Source organism: Phoenix dactylifera, chromosome 9, assembly GCF_009389715.1.
Source record: "Phoenix dactylifera cultivar Barhee BC4 chromosome 9, palm_55x_up_171113_PBpolish2nd_filt_p, whole genome shotgun sequence".
Classification (NCBI taxonomy): Eukaryota; Viridiplantae; Streptophyta; class Magnoliopsida; order Arecales; family Arecaceae; genus Phoenix; species Phoenix dactylifera.
Genome location: NC_052400.1, coordinates 12403911 through 12416263, shown reverse-complemented (window position 1 = coordinate 12416263; position 12353 = coordinate 12403911). Strand labels below are relative to the sequence as shown.

Genomic DNA, 12353 nt, shown 5'->3' with positions numbered 1-12353 from the left:
GCTCCGATGAGTGAAGCCGACGGAGGCACGGAAGGTTCGCCTTAGATGCGTTCATACATGCAAGGCGGCACGCTACGGGCCCATGAATGACACGTCACCCCATGCAAAGCTTGCGAACGCTGGGTGGGGAGGGCTTTTTTTTTTTTAATGCATGAATTGCATGATTAAAAACATTTTTGATTATCCACTAGTTGTGTTGGAAAATTTTATTAAAACCATATTTAATAATCTCATATTAGATCTTTAAATATAATTGTGCTTATGTTTATTGAAGCCAAAGAGTTCCTGATCCAAATGAATGACTAGCATAGATAGGCCATTGAGGTTTTTATAGGCCTTTTCATGTATTTACTTAATCAAAGCATGTATGTACTAGTTTCCTTTTTCTGAAATACATGCCTTGTTCCAAACACGCCTTATAGATTCCTTTTATTATTTAATTTTATAATTATTTATAAATTTATTTGATGTGGTTATTACTAATTTCTACAAAATAGTATCCAAAATCTAAGAACGAATTCCAGATTATCTTAATAATTGCTAATATTTGCATGCTTGAAAAAGCCAAGCGTAATAATATAGATTTATCATCGAATATTGCAATTATGCAGTTTGCCAAATAGTATCTTCAATTATTAAAAATAAGAAGTTTTACATTAGTTTTAGTTGAAAGATCCTTTAAATCCTTTGCAAAATCAGTTTTTCAAGACTAGCAAAACATTGCTATGAAATCTGTGCAGAAAACTTAGTTCAATTTTAATATAAAATCCTCAAAATCTGCTAGGTACTTTGAAATTCATGTATAAATCATTGAAATAGTCTTAAAGCAAGATCTTCTTTCTGATGCTTAAAAAATAGTGCAAAAATAACTATCCAAATTTAAAAATAAATTATTTCACTGCCCCAATAATCGTCCCAAAGTGTAATTTTTAGTTCAAGGATGAATATTGCTTTCCCCCGATTCAAGGATAGGTTCCCTGCCATGAGCTGGTTATACTCCTATTACAATAGTAATTAAGGGTGACTTGCTAACTAGCTACCTTATGATGCATTCTCCTCTTCTAGGTATGGGAAACCAGCTGCTTTGGGTACCTCCTTCGAATTAGCCATAGCCAAAAGGGTAACCTAGACTGCTAGCTATTGGAATCTGTTATGCACAATGGTTCCATTACTAAACATCAGCACATTGATTATTTGATTATGGCTGAGGCTCACTATTTGACCAGTAACTATTTTCGGTATGCTCAATTTGTACTAACCTACTTAATTAAACCATTATTAATACGTAATAGAAGTATACCCTACCCCATGTCAGGCAACTAAAATTAGTAAAAAAGATATATGGAAGGATAATAGATAAATAAAAGAATTAAGGGGAGAAATTATTTCTATTCTCCTTTTGTTAATGCACCCTTTTTCTTTAATTTCATGTAAAAATAGTTTTTCTTTATAAATAAGAATAGAGGAAAATATGGCTCGATTTGAAGAATCAATCCGTAACAAAAAGAAGATCAATGCAACCCCTAGAAAGAGGCGAAGCAAGAATACCTATTATGTGTGTTCTTCCTTTCATCAATTTATCTATCCCATCGCTTTAAGATAGCTCTCCACTACCTATTCTAAGCAATAAAATACCAATAGGCTATCACATCCCTTAGTGTATTAGAACATTTAACGATATATATATATATATATATATATATATATATATATATATATATATATATATATATATATATATATATATATATATATATATATATATATATATATATATATATATAGAGTGAAGGGCAAAATAGTCAATTTATAAATTATTGCTATGCGAGTATCGCAAACTTTGCCTTAAATTCTTGTGACAAGAGTTAACTAAAATCAATTATAGGCCATTCAAATTAAAGATTCAAACTGTTGAATATAATCTATACTACAAAAATACTAAACAAATAAAATTCAAATATAAAATAGTCATCCATGTATCAAATCCACATAAAAATGAGCATTATCAATTGTAGTAAAATGTAAAATATATGATAGGGGATATAAATTAAAATTTCACTTTATAGATCATGATGTATATATTTTAAAATGTATATAGATTTAAAATCAATAAATTTTGTAATTAAATCACAATAAAAAAAATCATGCTACAAAAATTATCCATTTTGACACATACTTGATGATTAGGTTAAGGACCGCCAAAACATATGAATTTTGGTTTTTAGATATTCATGACATCGTAGATCATGTTCGATATTTTGAATCTTGAAATTGATTATGAATCATTAACTCTTTTTCCGAGGAGTTAACTTGTGTGCATATATTTTTACATACACAGAGAGAGAGAGAGAGAGAGAGAGAGAGAGAGAGAGAGTTTTCAGCTGGTTGATATAAGGATCAACTCCATTTTTCCCTTGGAAATCTCCTCAGCTTGAATTATGCTCTGTACCTAATTCCACATTATTAAGAAAAGGCCAGAATTTATCCATTTTATACATTTAGTGCGAAAAGCCAACTTTAATTAGTTACACAGAGCGCTCTGAAATTTAAGCCTCAACCGGCATCCAGCTTCGACAAGAAACCGATGAGCAGACCGAGGGGCTCACCACCTTGGCTTGCCTGGGAAGTGGTGGACCAACAACTACCCAAAAGGTCGCTCCAATATGGACTGGTAGGCCAAATCTGAATCAAAAGACCTCCGGTCAGCACTGTTCGTGAGATGAAATTTTTACATAGAAAGGAAGAACAAAGAGAAGAGATTCTTCCCGGGTAAAGGGAACTTCAGGCTAGGGAGCGCATGGACCCAAGCGTGTAATAGTAGCGTACAAACAAGGTCAAATAACCCTCGCTCAGGAGAGGTCCAAATTTTTTCTTAGATTCTTTTTTTTTTACATGCATGCAATGAGGTAAATGACGTGGAGGACGACGTTAAGACCAAGTATTCCATGCAGGGAGTTTCATAGTCTGAGAAAAAGCCTGCTCTCCTTTCTCTTCTTTACTGTCTTCCTTTTTTTCGCTGGGAAAGATAATTTGGGATTGATGTAGGCGCAGGACTTCCTTGTAGGCTTTTAGTTAGGCTAGGATGGACTCCCCCCATAGCATGAGCCCTAGAATGTCCTTCAATCAACAACCCTTGCAATCAACAATCTTCACGCGTCTCCATCATTCTTGTTCAACCATTGTTGGACCAAACCTAGAGATACCTCACTCTAGCTAAGTCCCAAACAAATTTAATGAGGCAAGAAGGTGCCATCTTCTGCCATCAAATGTGGGGCATGCCAAAACATATAAGGAAAAAAACGAGTGAAAAGAACAGATCGGATGTTATTTGGTAGTGTTGCAGCAAAGTTTGATCATATTTGGTTAAATGTCATGGTAATCACTATGCATGGCAATCTACCCAGAAAAGTTATCCATCTTCTTCCTCTAGATCTTTTACGTCATCCATTCATTTCTCACATTTCTCACAAACTAACTAAAATATATGACAGTGGAAACCTCAACTAGATTGATAAGTCATGGTGTAACCTATATCTAATTTCATTTTATTTTTTGATCGCACATTTCATCTTGAATAAAATTGTTAACTATGAGATTAAGAGCCCATTTGGATTTTTCAACAGGATTGAGCTGAAAATCCTGTAGGATTTGTGGACTGCACCAGTACAACCAGCAAGATCACTGACTATAAGCTTGACTAGGCAAAATATCCAAAAATGTCTTTGAAATAGGTCAGTACGAATCCCATAGAAAGAAAAAGAAAACCTCAACATATCTCTTTTTCTTTCATATGGAATTTGGGTTTGGCTCACTCTAAAACTTTTTTTGGGTACCTTATGAATACAAGCCTAACCCAGTATATTCACTACAGGAAAAGATAGATTTTCCGACGCTAGGGAAAAGCATCGGGATAGTTTTGATCAGCGCCAAATTTTACCGACGCTTTTAAAAAGCGTCGGTACATCTTTAGAATTGACGACGCTTTTTAAGCGTCGCTGTAAGCTGGACCTACGACGACGCTTATAAGCGTCGTCGTAGGCCAAATCCTTTCCAACCCTCCCGATTGATGCCCTAGTTGCCTTAAAAAGTCTCGTCTCCTCTCCTCTCATTCAAAAGGGTCCCTGAGCTCCGATCGCCTCTCCATCTCGCTTCCCGAGCTCCGATCGGCGTCCTCGAGCACAACCCCGACCTCCGCCACTCCGCCTTCAAGCCCACCTCGCCTGCCGCCAAGGCGGTCGTCGACCAACTCCTCCGGATCGCCGACAAGGGCATCCTCGACGATCTTCTGATTTCCAGCATCACCGCTCTCGGCTGCCTGTCGAAGACCTTCCGGGCGACGGAGACGCGGATCATCGGGCCTCTGGTGCGGCTGCTGGACGAGAGGAAAGCCATCGTGTCGAGGGAGGCGGTGATTGCCCTGACCAAGTTCGTGTGCAAGGAGAATTTCCTTTGCGTCGAGCATTCCAAGGCCATCATCGAAGCCGAAGGGGCCAAGCACCTCGTCCAGCTGGTGTATTTTGGGGAGCAGCTCCAGACCGAGGCGTTGATTCTCTTGTGTTACGTCTCCCTCAACGTGCTGGAGAGTGAGGATCTCGCACAGGCAGGGGTCCTTGCGGTCCTCGCCTGGGCTTCGAAGCAGGGGCACTTGGTGCAGGACTCCAGGGTGGACTCCTCCTTGCCGGAGGCCAGAGGTCGGATGGAGCTCTATCAATCAAGAAGATCTCGATGATCGATGACATTGATGCAGGGCGAGATTTCTTCTTGGCAATCCAAAACCAGAGGGTTGATTTTTGGGGGTTTTTGCAGATCCCTTTCCTTTCTTGGTGATTGCAGGTGCTTCCGGGCGCTTCCTTACAGAGAGGAGTTCTTCTTCTGTAATTGCAGGTACTCCATCTTCTGCAGCGCGGCCAACTCTCCTTCTAGGCCGGCAAGTGCCATGCCCTGGTTCCTCTCTCTCTCATCCTCATCAATCGACCGTTCCCAGGTTCATCTTTGCTTTATGGTTCCTTTAGATCTTTGCTTTATGGTTCCTTTATGGTTCATCTTTGCCCTGGTTCCTTTAGATCTTTGATAGATTCAATTTGTATTGGTTCCTCTTTCATGGAATCTTTGTAAAATTTCTCCTTCCATGCCATGAACCATCAGCTCTCCTTCCAGGCCGACGAGCGCCATGCCCTGGTTCCCCTCTTTCTTTTTTTATTTTTTTTTTAAAAACAGGTGGCTAACGCCGACGCTTATAAGTGTCGGCTTTGAGTCTTTTAGCGGCGCTTTTAAGCGTCGCTAAAAAGTGTCGTTCAAAAACTGCCCTTTTAGCGACAATTATAAGCGTCGGCGTTGAGTCTTTTAGCGACGACGCTTTTATTAGCATCGGAAAAGCTCTGTTTTTGCCGACGCTTTCTCTTAGCGTCGGCAAAAACTGGACCAACGCCCACCTGCCCGACGTCTGACCCACGCTTTGGGGTGCGTGGGCTGGATATTCGCCGACGCTTAAAAGCGTCGGTAGAGACCAAAAAAACCGCCGGGAGATATCCTTTCTTTTGTAGTGGTTGCATGTGATCTTGCTAATTACGTTAGCTCAATTCATAAATCCTACAGAATTTTCCACCCAATTTTGTAGAAAAATCCAAACAAGTCCTAAATATGTCCCTCTATGTTTTTCCTTGCTGTAGAGGCAAAAGTTTTTTGGAATCAATTTGCCTAGTATTTAATGACAAAACAATCGCACCTCAGTTGCGACTCTCTCTCTCTCTCTCTCTCTCTCTCTCTCTCTCTCTCTCTCTCTGGCTCTCTGCCAATAAAGTAACTTTTTATACACTATTAACATTATATAATTTCGTCTTGGATCATCTTGAGGGACCATTGCATCCATTTCTCCAATTGGTTCCTTCCATAAACTTAGTCATATAAGATAAAACTTTCTTAGGTGAGAAAACACAATATGAAATTGGTTATGCATGATGATTGGCCATGGGAATTAGTATAGCCGACAACAAAGACAAAAACCAACTAAATTCCTATCACCCGCATTGGCCAAGATCACGCGATCTAACACAATCTTACCATATTTTATGTTACCATTGTGTAATCGCAATGTCACTCTACGTCGTGAATCATCCTATAGGCCCTCCCTCTGTCCATTCCAATTAATTAGTGTCCGTGAGATTGGAGGCCCGGACTTCCTCTCCTGTGGTCCATTGGAAGTAATTACACACTGACTTTTTAGTGCTTCACTGGTGAATGGGGCAGAGAATTCCCTAGGCGGCCATCCAGTGTAAAAAGAAGGGGGGCGCTCCACTCCTGCATGGCCATAAGCAGCATTATTGGGGAAAAGAAAAAGGAGTGGGGGATAAAAAGTAGCCAAGGAATCTAAGCTTTTCAATGAGTGAGAGAGAGAAGCCAAGGGATTGGTTCCCTTCCATGCCCATAAGACAAAAATGTCCTTAGGGAGCCTTTACGCTTTCAACGTCCTTCCATGCCAAAAGGCTCTACTCAAAAGTTTCCAATATGTTCTGCAGAAAGCCCAAAAAAAAAGGGAGGGGGGAAAAGTTTCACAGGCCGAGCAGAAAACATTCAAACAGATGGAACAAGCCGAGCAGAAGAGTTTCTCTTCCCATGCAGTCACATGATATCGCAATTACTCGCAATATCTTCGAATGGTAATAATAAATAGTCTGACGACCAATTGAACTTGGCTTGCTTGGTAGAGCATGAATTCCGTGAGTGTCTCTCGCGTAGCTATAGTTAGGCTAGGTGGTTACCTTTTTATGGAGTTGGGCAATTGGATTTTTTTTTTTTTTTTTTTTTTGAGACGGATAATTCATACAGATCTAATACGGATACATCTAATAAAATTAGAAAATAACAAATTCCAAAGTGCTCTAGGCAACTCTCCTTCTCCAACCAATAAGGCGTTTCTGGAGTGACTGGCCACATACGAAGCTAATCCATCTGTAGCCCCATTTACCTTTTTGAATATATGTTTGGCTTAGAATGCCACATCGCCACTCATCATGACCTAAATGTCTCGAAGCAAGGGGTAGCCCTTGCCACCACCGCTGGTGTCACCCTGAATATATTCAAGCACAGTGGCCTAGTCACCTTCAATTAGGACTGAGCTAGCCCGCAGCACTCACCAAAAATGGCCTAGGGCGGCCTATGCCGTCCTCCGCTCTCCTCTGAGAACTGAGGTGTCAAAAATCTGACAGCCTCTAGCAATCACCATCTTAGAGTCCGGGCTTCTGATGACGAAGCCAGCACCCCCCTTCCTACCACCATCAAGCATGAGGGAAGGCAATTGGAACTCCTCGTAGTTTAGAGTTTTTCCGATCAAAGAAAACCCCATAACTAGGAAACTAATTTCCTCAACAGAACACCGAGGAATCTAAGTCATGCGCAATTGATTGAAATTAGATCTTCTAAAGTTTAGACAATCTGGACATTTTCACTGGCCTATATGGGTGCAATGGCCACTCACGGAGAGCTTCTACTTTAGGAAATGGAGTCGAACAGAAGAAGCAGCCTTTTTTTTTTTTGTTGGTCGGTCATAACTCATAAGGATAAATAATGGTTCTTTGTCTAAATTTCCATCATATTTATACTAAGTGGTCATCGATAAGTGTCAAACTGTCACGACCATTTCATCGGATAAGTAAATCATCTCTACCTTATCCAAAGGGAGATGCTGTCATTTTACCTACATTCCAAAACTCTCCTATAAAGAGACCAGGTTGGGTTTGGGCTGGGTCAAGATCCAATATCACCATTAAAAAGCTAGGCCCAAACCTGGCCAGTCCGACCTCGTCTCTGCAAATTGAAGCTCGAGCCCAGTCCAATCACTAAAACCCTTAGCCCAACTCTCACGAGAATCAGACTAGGTTGGGCTAGCCCAGGCTCATGTTCGCGGCCTACCTATGGAGGCATCGAATGCCTATAATAACATGATTTCATCCAAAGTTATAAAAAAAAAAAAAAAGAAGAAATTTCAAAATCACCGAAGTTGAAAATAAAGTAAATTACCCATCAAAAATTCCCTCTGCCACTTGATACAAGGATTTAGTAGAACTCATGCTCACTGGTGCCATCCATCATGAATGGTTAAATGTTGAGTTGCCATTTGCCAAGCCAACATTCTATGGGTCTTTCCCTTTTCCTTGCAATCATCACCCATTTACACTCCCTCCCCTATGCTGCTTCAATCCAACTATAACCCGACGGCTTCACCAGCTCTCTTTTCTCCATCATTCTCCTCACCTTCTTGGCTTCCTCCCACTGGCCTGCCCTGGTATATATATTTGACATCGTTACATAATTCCCTGGGTTTTCCGGCTCGAGCAGGACCAACTGCTCAAAGGCCAACCGTCCGAACTCCACATTCTGGTGCGTTCGGCACGCCGCTAGCAGCGCCCCCCACACGCTCTTGCTCGGCCTTACCGCCATCCTCTCGATAAACCCTGCCGCTTCCTCGAACCTCCCGGCACGTGCGAGCAAATCCACCACGCAGGCGTACTGCTCCATTGTCGGCGCCGAGCCGCAGCTCCGAGTCAAGCTCTCAAACAGCTCCAGCCCCTCGTCCACCATCCCGCCATGGCTGCACGCCACGAGAGCATTCGTGAACGTTATAGCATTGGGCTTGGGCCCCAGCCCCTTCATCAAGTCCATGAACTCGAGTGCTTCCTTCCCCAGCCCATGTGACCCATAAGCTCCAATCATCGTGTTCCACGAGACCACATCCCGTGAAACCATGCGAGAGAACACCAGATAAGCATCCTTGATGCACCCTGATCTTGAGTACATGTTCATCAGTGCATTCCACACGAGGGCGGAGGATCCGGCATAGCGCCGTGCCGCGTGCGCATGGATTTGCTTGCCTAGGTTCAGATCGCACGCCGGAAGGATGGTGGCGACCGTGGTCTCGTCACTTCGGATGCCTCGCGACTGCATGGCTCTAAAGTGTTCCAGCGCCGTGTGATCCAATCCACAATGGGCGAATCCGAGGATCACCGCATTCCACGCCACCACATCGGCGGGGTCCATCATCAGAAAAACCTGTTCGGCCGTCGAGAGCTTACCGCAGCTAGCGTACATCGTAATTAACGCTGCTCCTGCGGAACTATAGAACGCGTCCGCGGCCATGGTCTTCAGGCCGTAGGCGTGCGCCTCTCGGCCGTTAGCTAAACGTGCCACGTTGCGGCAGCAGGAGATGACGCAGGACAGAGTATCCTGGTCCGGCGGAACAGTTGCCGCACCCGTCATCCTTCTAAAAATCGCCAGCGCCGCCTCTTGATTCCCGCAACGAGAATAGCACGAGATCAGCGTGGTCCACGAGACCACGTTCGGATCAGATATTTGATCAAAGATCTTAAGCGCCTCGTCGCAGCGGCCCGCGCGACTGTAGCCATCCATTACTATGTTCCACGTCACGAGATCGGGTTCGCAGCCGTCTGATTCCACGGACGTCAGCAGGTCCAGCGCCAATCCGACGTACCCGGCGTTGACGTAAGCGCTGATCATCGAGTTCCAGGAGACCAGATCACGGCCGTCCGTCAGATCGAAGACGCGGCGAGCGCTGGCGGTGTCCCCGACCTTGGAGTAGGCGTCGATGAGGGCGTTGCGGACGGGGAGGACGGCGTCGGACCCGAACTTGACGGCGTCGGCGTGGACGGCGGACGGGTGGGCGGCTGCGGCGGACGAGCGGAGGACGGAGGGGAAGACGTAGCCGTCGGGAGGGACGGCGGCGGAGCGCATGGCGGCGTAGGTGGCGAGGCAGCGGAGATGGTCGCCGGAGCGGGAGAGGAGGGCGAGGATGGGGGTCCAGGCGAAGACGGAGGGGCAGGGGAGGGCGGCGAAAAGGCGGAGGGCGGAGGGGAGGTCGCCGGCGTCGGCGTAGAGCTGGAGGAGCTTGGTGGCGCGGAAGGGGGCGGCGGCGAGGCCGCGGACGAGAAGGTGCTGGTGGAGCTGGGCTATCTGGGGGAGGGATCCGCTGGTGGACAGGGCTTGGAGGAGGGATTCGAGAGAGGAGAAGGCGGCGGCAGCTCTCCATCTCATTTGGGATCGATCGGAAACATCGGGGCGGCACCAGAGCGACGGCTACGGTCGGGGGCGAGCCAGAGAGGACATGTGCTTCGGTTTGAAATTAGGGCATCACTGAACTGGGCCTGAAACGGGCCTTTAAAAAACTAAGGGGCTGCAAGCCCAAAACAAGGCCCACGTCACTAATAAAACTAAGGGGCTGTTTGAAATCCCGTACTGGAACTGCACTTAAGCCAAGCTGAAATCCTTGATGAATTTCTTGCGGCTCCATCTGTAGGGCTGTGTCTCCCTTATTTGGATAGAGACGAGGAGTGGTGGAGGGAGGAAGGAGAAAGAAGGATTGGGGGGAGGAATGGAAGTGGGAAATTTAACCCGGTGGTGCTAGCTTACCCAAACAAGCACTTAAAGTTTGTATGTATATTCCTACAAGAATATCCTGTAGGAATCGAGCATGTTAGACTAACTAGGCTGCATCTTCTAAAGATCCGCCAAAGTTCTAGCCTAAATCTCAACCTGTGGTCTCATTAGTTTGCTGGAAGGAAAAAAAAGCTCTTGAATATCTTTTTTCTTCCCATCGAATTCAAGTTGGAGGTGTTGCATCGATATGGGCTGTGCTTAAATAAGCTGCCCAATTCACGAATTCATTAAAAATATCAGCCCAATTTTGCTGGATTACCCAAAAATACCCTTAAGATCATCAAACAACAGGAAATCTAACCAAGGTGTCATCTCTTAACATCTCTACCTGGGATCACTATATATTAATGTTATTTTGTGAAAATTTAAATATAAGCTGCAGACATGCTATGTTTTTTTTTTTATCTTAGTATGAAATTTTTTCTTGTTCTCTAAACTGCTGTACGTGTTCAGTTACATTATTGCGATTATAAAAGAAGCAGTTTGTAGGCACGGAATGTTAAGAGAACGGTTCAAGCCCATTGGAAACAAAGTTAGAAACGCTTAGTATCTTCCAATGGAATGTGTTACCATGATGAATTAAAATAGACTGCCATCTAAATCAAATTTACTTGAGATTACAGGTCTATCAAAAGCCGAGGAAGTGCTTATAGTTCTTGGATAACTTCAGCAAGCAAGAAGTCAGAAAATGTTAGAACGGTGAAGGGTGGGATTGATGCAATTTGAAGACCGCACGTTCTTACTTCTCACTTCCAATCAAATGGAGGATTCCCGGAGACTAGTCTCGGGATGGACAGATAGTAGCAGATATTTAGATAGCCAAAATACTTTTCTATCATACCTTAGTCTTTGAAGGCTACTCTCGGGATGGACAGATTCCATTTATTTCTCCATCAAAAAGTCGAAAGTCGAGCCCTTCCAATCGTCACAATCGATATAAAAATCATCATCATGGAGAAAATGCATCTCTCGATAGCAAATGCTTGAAAGAAACTTATATAAAATAAAACCAGATAAAATATAAATAGGAAAAATCCTTAAAAGTCAAGTGCGTATTAAACTAAGTCCTCAATTCTTCTTCAGAATCTAAATAAGATTTGGAACAGTCTCGAGTCTATCGCTGTCTGCCGGCTTATTTTCCATCCCTTGGATATGACGCCTAAACAAACCAGCCCATGGTCACCGGCTCCGATCCCAATTTCCTTGATGGGAATATGTTTTTTTTTTTCTTTCTAAAAATGAATGATCCATATAATTCTATTACGAATATATCCAAAAAGATCAAAATACAGTACCTCTCAGAGCGCTCTAGGCAGCTCTCTCTCCTCGACCCATAAGACACTTTTAGAGTAATTGGCCACATACGAGGCTACCCAATCCGCAGCTCCGTTGCTTTTCTGTATATATATTTAGCTTGGACAACCACGCCATCACTAACTACGGCCCGAATATCTCGAAGCGGGTATGAAACCCATATATACTGTCTGTATATCTCTGACCTACTGGAGCTGAGTCACCCTCAAGCAAATCTACCCTGGTCTCTAGCACACGCTAGGCATAACCCAAATTGGGCCCATTGTCTCAATGGTTCAGATGCCATAACACTGGACGCTATGATGATGGGCCAGGCCCACGTCCTGGCTCCCTTCACCGCCGACCACATCATGTGGTGGCCCATGTGGGGTGTGGGCTCTTCTCGCGAGACCGTCTCGTTGTCCGTACCCGCACTGCCACGCTCCGCGTCACCACCGCGACGAACTGATTCCTCATTGATCGAATCGAACGGCTCTTAACGGTGGTGGTCGGACCCGGAGCTCGGTTCCAAATATAAACGGACGGCTCTGCGAGCAGGGGACGAGGGACCACTGAAAAGTAGTACCCCGGGATCCACGGCTGTACGATAATGA

The 12353-nt window shown here is 44.0% G+C and overlaps 2 protein-coding genes across 2 annotated transcripts; one reads left to right on the top strand and one right to left on the bottom strand.

Annotated features, from left to right (window-relative positions):
• The first annotated feature begins 2901 nt into the window (after nt 1–2901).
• Nucleotides 2902–4729, top strand: LOC120111994. The gene is made up of 2 exons (XM_039130569.1): nt 2902–2906; nt 4117–4729. The coding sequence occupies exons 1-2, from the start codon at nt 2902–2904 to the stop codon at nt 4727–4729; spliced, it is 618 nt and encodes a 205-aa protein (XP_038986497.1).
• A 3452-nt stretch (nt 4730–8181) lies between these two features.
• LOC103701898 (pentatricopeptide repeat-containing protein DOT4, chloroplastic) lies at nt 8182–10044 on the bottom strand. Its single transcript, XM_008784116.3, has one exon. It carries the CDS (start codon nt 10042–10044, stop codon nt 8182–8184), a length of 1863 nt encoding a protein of 620 aa, XP_008782338.2.
• Nucleotides 10045–12353: the final 2309 nt, after the last annotated feature.

What these genes read in the sequence shown, in the direction of transcription:
- LOC103701898 (XM_008784116.3), bottom strand. Translation starts at nt 10,044, where the DNA reads ATGAGATGGAGAGCTGCCGCCGCCTTCTCCTCTCTCGAATCCCTCCTC.